At 41.9% G+C, this 16,539-nt stretch overlaps 1 protein-coding gene across 1 annotated transcript in view; it reads right to left on the bottom strand.

Moving 5' to 3' along the window:
• Positions 1-16,539, bottom strand: part of FBXO42 (F-box protein 42) — a 56,554-nt gene that overhangs the window by 34,724 nt on the left and 5,291 nt on the right. The window contains 1 exon segment of the mRNA XM_049772531.1: positions 3,083-3,217. Within this exon segment, the coding sequence (XP_049628488.1) occupies positions 3,083-3,217 (135 nt within the window).

Below are 16,539 nucleotides of genomic sequence, written 5' to 3'. Positions count from 1 at the left end.
GAGTAGGCCTTAAGCACCACAAGGTATGGCTCAAGAAAACAAAAATTAGGAGCAGAAGCTATAGCACAGCAGTAGGGCATTTGCCTTGCACGCTGCTGACCCAGGATTGACCTGGTTTTGATCCCTGGTGTCCCATATGGTCCCCCTTGCCAGGAGTAATTTCTGAGGGCAGAGCCAGGAGTAACTCCTGAGTGTCACCAGGTGTGACCAAAAATAACCAAAAAAAAAACAACCAAACGAAAAAGAAAACAAAAATTTAAAAAAAAAAAAAAAAAAAGAGTACAAAATTCTGAGACCTGTACTAACCCTCAAAATTAAAAATATTAAAGGGCTTCAGTGATTAGCACAAAGGGTAGGGCATTTGCTTTGCATGCTCCCAACCTGGAGCTGATGCCAGGTTCAATCCCTATATGGTCCCCATATGGTTCGCTGGCCTGCCAGGAACAATCGATTTCTTTTTTTTTCTTTTCTTTTCCTTTTTTTGGTTTTTAGTTTTTGGGTCACACCTGGCAGCGCTCAGGGATTTCTCCTGGTTCTACGCTCAGAAATCGCTCCTGGCAGGCTTGGGGGAACATATGGGATGCCAGGATTCGAACCACCGACCATCTGCATGAAAGGCAAATGTCTTACCTTCATGCTATCTCTCCGGCCCCGAATAATTGATTTCTGAGCACTGGGCCAGGAGTAACCCTTTAGCACCTCTGGTCATGCCCCCAAACCAAAAAACACAGATAAACAAACAAGTAAAGATATTAAGATAAGGGGTGTGACCCAAAAACAAACAAACTAAAATATTAAGATAAAAAATTAACATTTCTCCATCTGTCCAATCATTAACAAATAAATTCTTTTTTTTTTTTTTTTTTTTTTTTTTTGTGATTTTTGGGTCACACCCGGCAGTGCTCAGGGGTTATTCCTGGCTCCATACTCAGAAATTGCTCCTGGCAGGCACGGGGGACCATATGGGACGCCGGGATTTGAACCGATGACCTTCTGCATGAAAGGCAAACGCCTTACCTCCATGCTATCTCTCCGGCCCCAACAAATAAATTCTTCTGTACGAAACCTATTCCCTGCTGTTAAGAATTCACTGTCGGGGGCCGGGCGGTGGCGCTGAAGGTAAGGTGCCTGCCTTGCCTGCGCTAGCCTTGGACAGACCGAGATTCGATCCCCCGGTGTCCCATATGGTCCCCCAAGCCAGGAGCAACTTCTGAGCACATAGCCAGGAGTAACCCCTGAGCGTTACCGGGTGTGGCCCAAAAACCCAAAAACCCAAAAAAAAAAAAAAAAAAAAAAAAGAATTCACTGTCAGGGACTGGAGAGGTAACACAGCCGTGTTTGCCTTGCAAGCAGCCGATCCAGGACTTAAGGTGGTTGGTTCGAATCCCGACGTCCCATATGGTCCCCCAAGCCTGCCAGGAGCTATTTCTGAGCAGATAACCAGAAGTAACCCCTGAGCACCATCGGGTGTAGCCCAAAAACAAAAACAAAAACAAAAAAAAAAGAACTCACTATCAGTATGCTTCTCCCTCCTATGTTTGCCTACTACAGGGGAAAGAAACAGAATTTTATATTTTGGGTAAACAAAACTTATTAGTTTATGTTCCTATGAATAAGACATTCATAGCAGTAGTTACAGAAATAAAAGAAAATATAAACTAGCTTTTCCAATCCATTTAAAAACAGAATCTGGCTTTACTCCATATTTCTCCCAGAGAAATGAAGTAACTTTTTCAGTCACAAGGAGGACAGATGATTATGCAAGGAAATGAAACTCTTTTCTCCTCACCCTTAGTCCAGTGCCCTTTTGAATACATCATATTGCCTTCTATTTAGTAATCAGAGTAGTAAATCAAGAACTAAATAAATAATGAATCTGGCAATGGAAAACACAAGTATCCTTGGTCCTAAAGTGAATTTCAACCTTGAAAAGTCAAATGAAGAATATTCAAGGAAAGTCTGCCAATAAATCCAGTGAAATACTTTATACTTGTTGGACTCAATTACGCCATCAACCAGTGAAAAGGGAAAGAATAATCTAGTTTTTTTTTTTTTTTTTTTTTTTTTTTTGGGCCACACCCGGTAACGCTCAGGGGTTACTCCTGGCTATGCGCTCAGAAGTCGCTCCTGGCTTGGGGGACCATATGGGACGCCGGGGGATCGAACCGCGGTCCGTCTCCTAGGCTAGCGCAGGTAAGGCAGGCACCTTACCTCCAGCGCCACCGCCCGGCCCCGAATAATCTAGTTTTTGTCTGCCTCTTTTGGCACAGTGGAATTGCACAGGAATACACCTACTGTGGAATCTTCTCACACTTCTGAATTAAAAGTAACCAGCACAGGCATGTTTCATACACTCCCCAAATATCTGAACTGGAAACAACAAACCATATTCTGAGATCTTAGTCCTGAGACAATAGATTCTGTCAGTCAGCCACAAATTCTCACAACTTTGTTTCTGCTCCTTAAAGTTCATACCAAAAAAATAGCACACCTATACCAGTACTTGAGAAAACCGTGAAAAATACATTGACACAGTAATATAACAATTTTGACAAAGGCACATCAATGAGAAAGAGAAAAAAAGAGAAGAGAAGAGAAGAGGAGAGAGAGAGAGTGAGAGAGAGAGAGAGACTTCCATGTCCCCAACACCAGAATTTAAAAAAGACATAAAAAAGACATTTAAAAGGATAAAATGAGGGACCAGAGAGATAGAATGGAGGTAAGGATGGTAGTTCGAATCCCGGCATCCCATATGGTCTCCCTGTGCCTGCCAGGGGTGACTTCTGAGCATAGAGCCAGGAGTAACCCTGAGCACTGCCAGGTGTGACCCAAAAACCAAAAAAAAAAAAAAAAAAAAAAAAAAAGGATATAATGAGAAAAGGGCAGAAAATGGCACAGTAAGAAAGGATCTCAGAAGCAAGTTGAAAGATCTTAAAAAATATATTATTCAGTTCATCTAAGAAAGGACCTTTGGCCCCAATGATCTGTCCTTGAATCCAACACCAAAGAATCAATCAAGCAGGATTTCCACATAAAAACAGTTACCACCTAAGTAGGCAAAGGTCAGCATTTTCTCTCTTACCTGAAGCCAAAGGTCGAATCCACTCTTTGCTATTTAGGTCTAGTCTCCAAAGATCATTGAAGGCAGCATTGCAGCTACTCTGAGTACAGCCTCCAAACACATACATAGACTGATTAGCATCATAATAGCATGCACCTAGGAAAAAAATTAATAAGAAAACATTTTAGAGCCATATAGCATCTCAACAACTCAACTGTTCAGAGATGACTTATTTCACACATTTTGCAACAGCTACCAGATACTGACAATCCAATCTCAAGTCTTTTTTGGGGGGGGGGATTTGTTTTTTGTTTTTTTGTTGTTTTGGGCCACACCCATTTAATGCTCAGGGGTTACTCCTGGCTAAGTGCTCAGAAATTGCCCCTGGCTTGGGGGGAACCATATGGGACGCCAGGGGATCGAACTGCGGTCCTTCCTTGGCTAGCCTCAGTCTCAAGTCTTTATGTTGATAAGTAAAGCACTGACCTTTAAAATAAAGCCCAGGGGCTAGAGAAATAGTATGGCAGGTAGGGACAGTGCAAAGCACATAGCCGTCCCCATTAGATCCCTGGGAGCCCATACAGTCCCACCAGGAGTGATTCCTGACTACAGAACTAGGAATAAGCCCTCAGCACTGCTGGTGTGGCCCCCAAACAAACAAACAAACAAAAAAGAATTAATTAAAGCCCAGACAAGAGACAGCTCAGAGGGCTGAAATGCATATCTCTGGATCCATTACTGGATTGGAAGAGCCTCCAGAGCACTACCAGTGTAATTCTGATGGATTCTATTAATACTGGGGAGGCTCTCCTATAAAAAAAAAAAAATAAAAGACAATCTGGAGAAAAGCTACGGAAACTACTTGTAAACACATCAAACAAATTGGCAATGTGATTAAATAAGACAGTATAATTCTAGTAAGAGCACACATGAATTCAGATTAAGGATATTCAATGAATAAAATTTCAGCACAGCTGCACGATTAATCTAAATTTGCTTCATTGTCCCCTCAGAGTAGACAAAGCTACTCAATGCTAACAGATGCATAGTATACTCTCATTTTTCTCCTTAGTCCTACTCAATGTTTTGCTTTCAAATGAAACCTACATCACAAATCAACAAACAAATCTGTACAGCAAAGAAAATGTCAGGAAACCATTTGAATCAATGTAATAAAGTAAACATACAAAAAGACTAAAGCTTAGAAAATACAGAAGTGGTGTGGTCACAAAGTAACAGAGAAAAAAACATGAAGCTATTAAAAACACATATTTATCCAAAAATTGGGGGGCCAGCGTGACAGTACAGGGGGTAGAGTGTGTGCTTTGCATGAAGCCAACCTGATTTCAATGCCCTAAATCCCATATAATCTTCCAAGCACTGCCAACTGGTGAGGGCATAGCCAAAAGTAAACTCGAAGCACAGCTGGGTATGAAGCAGAAAACAAAAAGCATTAAATTAGGGCCGGAGAGATAGTATGGAGATAAGGTGTACTCCTTGCATGCAGAAGGACAGTGGTTCGAATCCCAGCATCCCAAATGGTCCCCCAAGCCTGTCAGGAGTAATTTCTGAGCGTAAAGCCAGGAGTAACGCCTGAGCACTGGCAGGTGTGACCCAAAAACAACAACAAAAAAAATTAGAGATCAGAGAGTATGGAACTTGCTTTGTAACAATGCAGTGGATCCCTGGCATCAAACCCTGGTCAGCTATGTGCAAGGTAAGCAAGAGCCTTAACTGTTGTACTATTTCTCCAGTCTAAGAGTTTTTTTGTTTTTGTTTGTTTGTTTGTTTTTGGTTTCTTTGGGATCACACCCAGCATCTCAGGGTTATTCCTGGCTCTACGCTCAGAAATCGCTCCTGGCAGGCTTGGGGGACCATATGAGAAGCCAGGATTCGAACCAACATTCTTCTGCATACAAGGTAAATGCTATCTCTCCGGCTCCAAGTCTAAGTGGTTTGTTTGTTTGTTTGGTTTGGTTTTTGGGCCACACCCGGTGATGCGCAGGGGTTACTCTTGGCTATGCGCTCAGGAGTCGCTCCTGGCTTGGGGGACTATATGGGACGACAGGGGATCGAACCTCGGTCCGTCCTAGGCTAGCACTGGCAAGGCATACACCTTACCTGCAGCACCACTGCACCAGCCCCAAGTCTAAGAGGTTTTATAGTTTTATTGTTTGGTTTTGGGGCCACATTTGGGATGTCAAGGATTAGAACTGAAGTCCACCCTGTATTGGCCACATGCAAGGCAAACAACATAACACTGTGCTATCACTCCAGCCCCAGAAAAAGTATTTTCTTCTTGGTAATTCATGACTTCTAACATAATTAGTATCTATTATTAATATTTCATAAAGCAAACTCATGAATTTACAACTAAAAGAGGCCAAGGACACATTGGAATCTCAATATCCTCAAAGATAACCTGTAAGCAGCTTGGTCTTGAAGCAAGGGTCTAGTGCCTTTACAATAAAGAGCAAACATTCTTCTGCTCTGCTGAACTGAAAAACAATCTAGCAACTGTGCCCCATGGGGTCCTTACCACATGTATTTTAATCCTACACTAAAATAAGGCAAGCAGTATTTTCCTGCTTCTTTTTGAGCAAATAAAAATTTCTGGAAGACGAAGGCACAGCCCTAACTACACAAAGCTAATGGAACTAAAAGGAAAAGTTACCAAAAAGGCCTAAAAAAAGTTCTGTTTAGGGGCCGGAGAGATAGCACGGAGGTAAGGCGTTTGCCTTTCATGCAGAAGGTCATTGGTTCGAATCCTGGCATCCCATATGGTCCCCCTTGCCTGCCAGGAGCAATTTCTGAGCATGGAACCAGGAGTAACCCCTGAGCACTGCCAGGTGTGACCCAAAAACCACAAAAAAAAAAGTTCTGTTTAAAACTCTGATATAGGGGCCGAAGTGGTCCCCCAAGCCTGCCAGGAGCAATTTCTGAGCATAGAGCCAGAAGTAACCCCTGAGCGCTGCCGGGCGTGACCCAAAAACAAACAAACAAAAAATAAATAAAACTCTGATATAATAGTATAAGAAAAAAATCAATAACACACACAAATAAGGACCAGAAGAGATAGAACAACAAGCAGGGTGCTTGCCTTGCACATGGCCAACCGAATTTGATCCCTGGAACCCCGTGGAACCCCGTACAGTCACCTAAGAGATCAGGACTGATACCTAAGCACAGAGCCAGGAGTAAGCTCTGAGCACTGCTGGATGTGGACACACACAGAGACAACCAAAAATAATATACACACAAGTATTTTAAGTGTCCTAGTAAACTTCCTTTTCTTATTTTGGGGGTGGGCTCCCAAATGATATATAAAAGGCTGACTAACCAGGAATTCAGTGCAAGAGCCTAAGATTGTAGAGCTACCTGGGCCCTGAAATGCAGGGGAATCACCTGAGTCATCCCAGTAGAACTCGGGGAACATAAACAGGGTTGGGTGTATACAAAACATAAGCTTTTGGGGAGGGGGTTGTTACGGTGGGGATGGGATCACACCCAGCAATTCTAGGGCTTATGTCCAGTTCAGTGCTCAGAGATCACTTGGATGAACTTGGGTTGGTTACATACAAGGCAAGTGCCCTCCCCACTGTATTATCTCTCCAATTTCTTCAAAAAATATGACCTTAGCCCCTGTACTATCTATCTCTTCACCTGTATTTAAGAAAACTATATGTTAGTATGAGGTGAACATGACAAATTCAATAGGTCTTTAAGAAAAAACTAAGAAAAACTGGAGAGATAACACAGCGGTAAGGTGTTTGCCTTAGGCACAGAAGAATGGTGGTTCAAATCCCAGCATCCCATATGGTCCTCAGAGCCTGCCAAGAGCGATTTCTGAGCATGGAGCCAGAAGTAACCCCTGAGCACTGCCGGATGTGACTCAAAAACCAAAAACCAAAACAAAACTAAGAATATGAGCAAGTGCAAGCATTGGTGTGGTACACAATCATTTCCCAAAAACCAACCCAGGTTCGATTCTCAACATCGGTCAGATCAGGTCCCCCAAGCCTGCCAGCAGTGATTCCTGAGCACAGAGCCAGGAGTAACCCCTGAGTGCCACAGGTCATGGCCCAAAAAACTAATAAAAAAAAGAAAAGAACTTTCAGTTGTTTCTTATTTTCCAAGAAACCCAATAGTCCCTCAATAAATGATTACTGATCCCTAACTTCTGTACTCTGAGAAGTTTAACTCTCTTTTGCTTCCTTTCTTGTCTCCAGGGAAAGGTCCTGAGGCTTTTATCCCATGCTCAAAGAAACTATGCTGTCATTTGTCTCACATCTACAAGCTAGGACATATTTGATAAGGCCTTTAATTACATAACAATGGAACAAGCAAGGCTGGTTATCCAGTCTGGGCCTGCTAGCTACTGCAAGAACTGGGATTAGCATGTGTGTGTGGAATGATCCGACCATATTTGGAGCCTAAGCAGCACGTTTTACAAAGCATGATGCTGGGATTCAATACACCCCTGTATCCAACTGGAAATAGACATCCTACATTAATCAAGTCTCGCATAATTGGCCATTTTAAAAATCCAGAAGTGGCTTTAATTCCCCTACCTTTGGTGTCTTACACTTTTACAGAGGAGAGCTATAATGTTGATTTCTCTTTGTTAATTCCACAGAATTCATAGATGCCAACTTTGAACCAGGTATCATGGAAGGCACACATGACATGATCTAAGTAAGGCATGGAATCTATCCTCAAGGAGTCCCTCATCTTTGGGAGGTGACATTATCATCATTCTATGAGTATTAGGTACAAAACATTTTTTTTTTTTTTTTGGATTTTGGGCCACCGGCAGCGCTCAGGGGTTACTCCTGGCTATCTGCTCAGAAATAGCTCTTGGCAGGCATGAAAGACCATGTGGGACGCCGGACTCGAACCAACCACCTTAGGATCTGGATCGGCTGCTTGCAAGGCAAACGCCGCTGTGCTATCTTCTCCAGCCCCGGTACAAAACATTTTTACAAGAGATTTCTAGTTAAATTTTCCAGAAACCCTGTGGTATAAATAGAATCCGTCACATACATTCGACGGAGAAGTAAATTGTGGGTTAGAAGAGCCAAAAAACTTGATTCCCACATCTGAAGCTCTCTGCATGCAGATTCTCCTACACAGATATATGATTAAAGCTAGGAATACACAATAAGGGGAAGGCATTAGGGGAGTACAGAGGAAGGTAAAAAGAATTTGAGAGCAGTTCACAAGAAAGGTGACATCTGCTTTGTCTTTGAGCTAAGAATATTTTTTTTTTAATTTTGGGTTTTGGGGTCACACCTGACAGTGCTCAGGGGTTATTTCTGGCTTTGTACTCAGAAGTGATCCTTGAAGGTACTCAAGGGACCAAATAATGTGCCAGAGATTCAAACTGGGATCAGATGCATGCAAGGAAAGTGCTATCTATATGTCCTATACTATTTGTCCAACCTGAGCTAGGTTTAAAAGGAGCCAACTTTGGGTTGGCTCAAAGATCTGTTATATAGGTTTTGTTTGCAAAATTCTTTGGGTTCAGTCTCTGGCACTACATGGAGTGATCTTGGAGCACTAAGCTAGGAGTAACCCTTTATGACTGCTAAAAAAGAGGGGTGAAAAAAAGATATAGTATAGCAGGCAGGGTGCTTGCCTTGCATTCAGCCAATCCAGATTCAAACCCTTGTACCCCATATGGTTCATTGAGCACCACCAGGAGTAATTCCTGAGTGCAAAGCCAGGAGTAACACCACGTGTCACAAAAACAAAAACAAAAACAATAAAAAAGAGGGAATGAAGACCAAAGGTGGTTGGTTCGAATCCCGGTATCCCATATGGTCCCCCATGCCTGCCAGGAGCTATTTCTAGCAGACAGCCAGGAGTAACCCCTGAGCACCGCCGGGTGTGGCCCAAAAACCAAAAAAAAAAAAAAAAAAGAGGGAATGAAGGAAGTAGAAAAAATTAGAAAGTGAAATGCTTGCCTTGCACACATTTGGCCCTGATTTAATCCCTGACCCTAATATGATCCCAAATTCCAAGTGTGATCCAGAACACAGAGAAGCTCTAAGCACTGAGAGGGAGAGGGAGAAGAAGGGAAAGGGGATGGGAAGAGGGGGAGGGAAAGGGCTATGAGGGAGGGGAGAGGATTAGGGAAGGGGAGGGGGAGAAAGGATGAAGGGAGGGGATTGGTAGGGAGAGGAGAAAGGAGGGGAGGGGAGGGGAGGGGAGGGTGGAAAGGGAAGGGGATGAGAGAGGGAAAGGTGAAGGGAAGAGGGGGGGAGGAGAGGTGAGCGTGTCATAAATAAGCAAAGACTAACTCTAGGGATGAACATGAAAATAGAGTACAGCGAAGCCTTGCACAAAGAGGATAAAGAATTCACAGAATCTCAGGTGAGGGAAGTCTGCCTATGAAGACTGTCAGTAAATTGAGCTAAAGAGGTGTCGTCCTGAAAGTCAAGTTAAGTGGGAATTTCTACACAACAGAAAAAGGCTTTACACAGAGGAATGACAAGGCTGTTTGTTTAGACTTGCAGTGATTCCCAAAAGGAGCTCTTGTCATTTTAGGTAGAACAACTACCTAATCTTAATGTAGACTTCTTCCTCACACTGCAGGATATTTAGCATTCTTGGTGCAATCAAAACAATGAACAATGATCTTACATATTTCCAAATGCCCTAGGAGGTGACAATGTCCCCAATTATAGAGATGGTTGCCAACATTAAATTTAGTATAGGCTCACATGAAGAGAGGAAAGGCAAAAACATAATCTTTAAGATAGTTATGGAGAAAAAAAATACTTACGGAGGTGTGGAAAAAAAATAAATAAAATACTTATGGAAAATCAAATAATTAGATCATAAATTTGAGCAATGGAAAAAGACATCAGATTACAGGTATAAATACAAATTTTAATTTTTATTGCAATGAAATGGAATTGAGGAAAAGCCCAAGATTTCAAGTTTTTGTAATTGAGAATAATACCATTAACTGATTTAAAAAGAATAAAAAGTATCAATAAAGGATTTACACATATTTTTTTTTATTTTAAAGCTTGTTTTCCCCAAGCTCATATTCTCTCTTGAATATGTATCTCTCCTCTCCATTTCCCCTCTGGAAAAACCCAGTGTTCTTACCTGCCCCCACAGCAATTTTTTTAAATTGAATCATCAGGAGATATAGTTACAAAGCTGTTCATAATTGAGTTTCAGTCATACAATATTCCAAAATCCATCCTTCACTCATGTACCAAGTTTTTCTCATCTAGGTGCAACCTTCCCTGCATGGCAGACACTGTTGCAATCACTCTCTCTCCAAACCTTCTAGGCACTATAGTTTACAATAATTTATTAAGGAGTAAAATTATCATTGATATCACTTTACTCGTTTCAGCACCCAGTTCTTGTCCAGATCACTTTCAAATATCATTGCCATAGTGGTCCCTTCTCTGCCCTAACTGAACTCCTCACCACTTCTTGTGGCAAGCTTCCTACCATGGACTAGTCCTCCTGACCCTCATTTCTATTGTCTTTGTGTATTACTCTCAGGGTATTTTTTATATTCCACATATGATCATTCCATATTTGTCCCTCTGCTCACTCAGTATGAACTCTCCATGTCCATCCATGTACAACCAAATTTCATTGTTCCTAACAGCTGCATAGTATTCCATTGCATACATGTACCACAATTTCTTTACCCACTCATCTGTTTTGAAGCTGGTAGTTGTACTATCTAGTTACCCCACCTACCAAATCTATTTCCAAATTCTAGCTACTGTGAATAGTGCAGCAAGAACATAAAAGTGAAACACCATTTTTGCATGGTGTTTTGAGGCCTCTAGGGTATAATCCCAGGAGCAGTATTGTTGGGTTCTATGAAAATTCATTTTTCCTTCCTTCCTTCCTTCTTTCCTTCCTTCCTTCCTTCCTTCCTTCCTTCCTTCCTTCCTTCCTTCCTTCCTTTCCTTTCTTCTTTCTCTCTCCCTTCCTTCTTCTTTCTCTTTCCTTCCTTCCTTCTTCCCTCTCCTTCCTTCGCTTTCTTTCTTTCTTTTTCTTTCTTTCTTTCTTTCTTCTTTCTTTTTTCTTTCTTTCTTTTTCTTTCTTTTTCCTTTCTTTCTTTCTTCTTTCTTTCTTTCATTCTTTTCTTTCTCTTTCTTCTTTCTTTCTTCTTTCTTCTTTCTTTTCTTTCTTTCTTTCTTTTCTTTCTTCTTCTTTCTCTTCTCTTTTCTTTCTTTCTTTTTCTTTCTTTCTTTCTTTCTTTCTTCCTTCCTTTCTTTTTTTTCTTTTGGTTTTCTGAGCCATATGTGGCAGTGCTCAGGGGTTACTCCTGGCTCTGAGCTCAGAAATCGCCCTGGTTCAGGGAACCATATGGCATGACAGGGATTGAACTGTGTCCATCCTGTCGGCTGTGTGCAAGGCCACTGTTCTACCACCCATTCCGGCCCCCTTTTTTTCCTTTGAGGAATCTCCAAATTGTTTTCTAAATGGACTGGGTTAGTTGACATTCCTACCAGCAGTGAATGAGTCTTTCTCCCCAAACCCATACTAGTCGGTTATTCTTGTTTTTTTGTTTTGTTTTGAGCCCACACCCTGCGCTCAGGGATTACTCCGGCTCTGTGCTCAGAAATTACTCCTGCAGGCTCAAGACCTTATGGGATGCTGGGGATAGAACCTGGGTCAGCCACAATACAAAAAAATAAATGCCCTCCCCTCTGTGCTATGCACTCCAGTCCCAGCCCTATTTATTCTTGTTTTCTTTTGGTGTGTGCCAATCTCTATAGTTTGAGGTGAATATTATTATTGCTTTGACTTGAATCTCCCAGACACCACAGAAACAACAGGAAAGTTATCATACCTTTTCTGAATTTCAAATGGAAATATAAAAAAAAAATAAAAAAATAAAAAACAGTATCAAAGCACACCAATTTGAACCTGGAGAGAGAGCACAGCGGCTTTTGCTTGCAAGCAGCCGATCCAGGACCAAAGTGGTTGTTCGAATCCCGGTATCCCATATGGTCCCCCGTGCCTGCCAGGAGCTATTTCTGAGCAGACAGCCAGAAGTACCCCTGAGCACTGCCAGTGTGGCCCAAAAACCAAAAAAAAAAAAAAAAAAAAAAAAAACCACCAATTTCTGTACTAACAGCTTATCACTGAACAATAATAAATAGCCTTATTAGTTCCACTTCAAGTTACTACCTCTATTTTCAGCAGTAGTCTTTTCAAAAGCTAATTGCCAAATAAATTTGTTTTCGGACCAGAGTGGTGGTACAAGGGGTAAGGTGTCTGCCTTGCCCGAGCTAGTCTAGGATGGACCACAGTTCAATCCTCTGGCATCCCATATGGTCCACCAAGCCAGGAGCAATTTCTGAGCGCATAGCCAGAAGTAACCCCTGAGGGTCACCTGGTATGGCCCAAAAAGTTACCAAAAAATGTTCAATCTCTAAAAATTTGTTTCTGAGTCATACTCAGAGATGCTCAGTACTTATTCTTCTAATTTTTTTTTTGTTTGTTTTTTGTTTTTTGTTTTTGGGCCACACCCGGCGGTGCTCAGGGGTTACTCCTGGCTGTCTGCTCAGAAAATAGCTCCTGGCAGCACGGGGGACCATATGGGACACCGGGATTCGAACCAGCCACCTTTGGTCCTGGATTGGCTGCTTGCAAGGAAAACACCGCTGTGCTATCTCTCCGGGCCCCAGTACTATTCTTGGCTCTGTACTCCAGGATCACTCCTTACAGTATTCAGGGAACTATCTGGAAAGTCAGGGATGAAGCTGCATCAGTCCCAGGCGAGGCAGCATCCTACCCACTGCATTTATTACCACTCAGGTTCTCTCTAGTCCCTTTCTTTAAAAATCTTTCTCTATAGAAAATCCACGAATAACATTTCACTCAGTGTAATTTGGGTTACAGATTGATGAGAGACAGATTGTCTCCTTCCACACTATGAGTTATTTGAAAACCTACTTTTATTTCATGCTTTCTCAGTTAATTGTTTAAGAGCCTGTCGACAGCATTTAATAAGGTAGTACAGATAACGAGAGATAATGAAAATTATTTGCCTCCTTCAACAATAGTGGATCCAATATAGATTTTTCAATTAATTTGATTAAAAATTCTCAACAATAATTTATTTATAGTCTGTATTTATTTATATTTATTTATAGAGATTATGTCAAATATGGTCTGAGATGCCTTGAAAACATTCAAGACTCTTTCAAAGCCATTTTTAGAATAACGAGACTACTATTACTGCTTCACCAAATCACCACCACCACTACCACTATGACAACTACCAAACCATCACAACTACTACAGCTACTGCAGCTCCTGCCAACACCAGGTCCACTACTTCTAGTGCGCAGCAATGTTGGGTAAAACTATTGCAGCTTACGAATACATCGGGCAGGCGGGAGGTGGGGGAGACACTACTAATTCTAATGATAAGTGTTCCTTACTATCACATATGTACTCACAGTTTAAAACAAATAAAATCAGTTCTGACTTCTCAGATCTGAAAGGGTCTCAGAGATGCTCTCTTCACCAGAGGCCCAGGAATCACACTTGAGATTTACTCCTCTAGGAGTTTTACTCTAGCATAAATAAAAATAGCTGCATGAAAGAACTGAAAATATAGCAGTTCCTTTGAATTGAATCTACTTAGATTCAGAGACAATAATCAGTCAACTCTCCTCTAAATGCAAGTGTGAATATAACGAGTATAATATATAATCCAAGGTATGGCACCTAAGTGATAGTACAGGAAGTAGAGAGTTTGCCTGACCTGGAACTAAATCAGGTTCAATCTCCAGCACAACATAGAATCTCCTGAGTCTACCAGGAATCATCCCTTAGCAGGAATAAACCCTGAGCATTGCTGGATGTAGGTCTTTCCCCTCCAAAAAAATCTAGAGTAGCCAAGCTTCAAGAGAGTGCCCAATGAGCCTCACTTTCTAGTACATACCGTATTTTCCAGCGTATAAGACGACCCCCTAATTTTGCAGTTAAAACATAGGTTTAGGCCTATGTTCGCTGTATCAGACAGAATGTTCCTGTGCTGCACTGTATGTACCACAGTGAGCCAATCACAACAAGCAAAGGTTCAAAGGTTATACTGTAACAGACTTCCTCTGTTGACTCTGGCCAATCTGAGCAGGCTTTTTACAGTGGAGATTCGGGTCCAGAACATTGTCTAACTTGCATGCATCAAAAGCCTGCTTGGATTGGCTGAGTTAGAGAGGCGGTCTGAGCAGCCTTGCAGTGACTGGTGCAGGATCCAGTTGCAAAATTCATTTTGTGGCAATATTCAGACAATTTTTGTTTAGCGGCATATTGAAACATTTTTCGGGATATACTCGGCGTATAAGACGACCCCCGATTTTCGGTTGACTCTTTTTTGTTTCAAAAGTCGTCTTATACACCAGAAAATATGGTAGTTGATCAATTCATGTGGAACTAATAGAATAGATAAGATGGGGGCGGGAGCAGTGGAGTGAGTGGTACGGCATCTGCCTTGCATGTGCTAATCTAAGTCGAACCACAGATGATCCCCAGGGTCTCAAATGGTCCCCCAAGCCAGGAGCAATTTCTGAGCACATAGCCAGGAATAAACCCTGAGTGTCACCAGGTGTGGCAAAAAAAAAAAGATAAGATGGTATTAAGACACTATGGCTTGAATTTTAGTGTATCTCTGGCTTGTCATATAATATAGGGGTCACTTGCTTGCATGAGACTGACCCCGATATAAATATAATCCTCAAAGCACCAACAGAAGTGATTTCTGAGCAATGCTGGTGTGTCCCACCCTTGCTCCTGTTGCCCCTCAAAAACAGAGGTGGGGGGGACGGAGCAATATCACAGTGCTAGGGCATTTGTGTTGCTTGTAGCCAACCCCAGATGGACCCCAGTTTGATTCCCAGCATCCCATATGGTCCCCTCAGCCTGGCAGGAGCAATTTCTGGGTATGATTCAAAAACCAAAAATAAAAAAGATAGCTCTGTCTGTTTCTCTCTCTGATCCTTCATTTTGAGGAAGGCCAGATACTAAGCTATAGGTTGTGAGCAGCTTAATGGAAAGATTCAAGTAGTGGAGAAATGAAGTCCAAGTCTCCAGCTAACAGTTACTTGAATGAGCCTGAAAGCAAATCCCTCAGAGGCCCTAGTTCAGTTCTCAGATTATAGTTCTGACTGACAAACTGACTGCAAATTTGAGAGATCCTGAGTAAGCTCTATCTACATCACTCCCAAATTCCTAACCCTCAAAAACTCTGTAAGATAGAACATGTTTGGGGCCAGCAAGGTGGCACTAGAGGTAAGGTGTCTGCCTTGCAAGCGCTAGCCAAGGAAGGACTATGGTTCGATCCCCCGGCATCCCACATGGTCCCCCCAAGCCAGGGGCAATTTCTGAGCACTTACCAGAGAGTAATCCCTGAGCATCAAACGGGTGTGACCCCAAAAACAAATAAACAAAAAAGTTCAATATATGGCTTAGGGCCGGAGAAATAGCATGGAAGTAAGGCATTTGCCTTGCATACAGAAGGTCAGTGGTTCAAATCCCGGCATCCCATATGGTCCCCTGAGCCTGCCAGGAGCAATTAATGAGCGTAGAGCCAGGAGTAACCCCTGAGCACTGCCGCCAATAAGTTCTATTGTTAAAGACAGTTCTGGTGATTGGAATGCCCAAGAAAAAAAGCCTGGAAGATGGCTCAGTGACTCAGAAAGTATCCAGGACAAGTGTGAAGTCCTGAGTTCAAGCCTCAACATTGTACACTCACCTAGGCCATACTTGGGTGAGAAAGAGAAAGACAGATACATATGCTGAAAAGAAAATATTGTGAGTTAAGTGCCAAATTAAGAGTCCAAGATAAATATTCAGTACATTTTCTGTAAACTAGAAGACTGAGAAAAGGTTTCATGAGAGTTAGATCTTCAACTGAGTCCTCAAGAAGAGTGAGTTTCTGCTAAGTGCTCCAGGGAGAAAGAAACTAGTATGGCAAAGGTTAAGTGAAAATGTTATAAAGAGACCTCTTGAGAAAAGTTGGGAGATGAAGTAAATTTAGACACAGGTCAAATATGGAGGGTTTTGAATATTAGGCTAAGTTTAGATGTCATTTTGTAGAGAAAAGAAAAACACTGAAGACTTCTGAATGGGAACATAATACACAATTAAAGCAGTAATTATGAGAACTTTCCCTTTTTTAGGAGAAAGGGAGGGCTTGGTCAGGTGCTACTCCTTGTTCAATTCAGTGATCACTTTTGGAGGTGCTCAAGGGACCATGTGGTGTCAGGGACGAAAACCAGACACGTAGGATGTGAGGCACATGGAGCTATCTTATCTAGCTCAATGTTTTTGCATCTATCTAGCTCTAGTTCTTGTATTTGTATGTAGCCAAAAATAGAGCCAAGATCTCAAGCAAGTAACACATGCTTTAGCTAATCCACATTCCCCAGCCAATAATGAATACATTCTAAATGGCTATGATAGCTATTCCTTTCCTT

Source organism: Suncus etruscus, chromosome 4 (genome assembly GCF_024139225.1).
Source record: "Suncus etruscus isolate mSunEtr1 chromosome 4, mSunEtr1.pri.cur, whole genome shotgun sequence".
NCBI classification, from domain to species: Eukaryota; Metazoa; Chordata; class Mammalia; order Eulipotyphla; family Soricidae; genus Suncus; species Suncus etruscus.
This window is presented reverse-complemented; position numbering and strand designations above follow the sequence as displayed.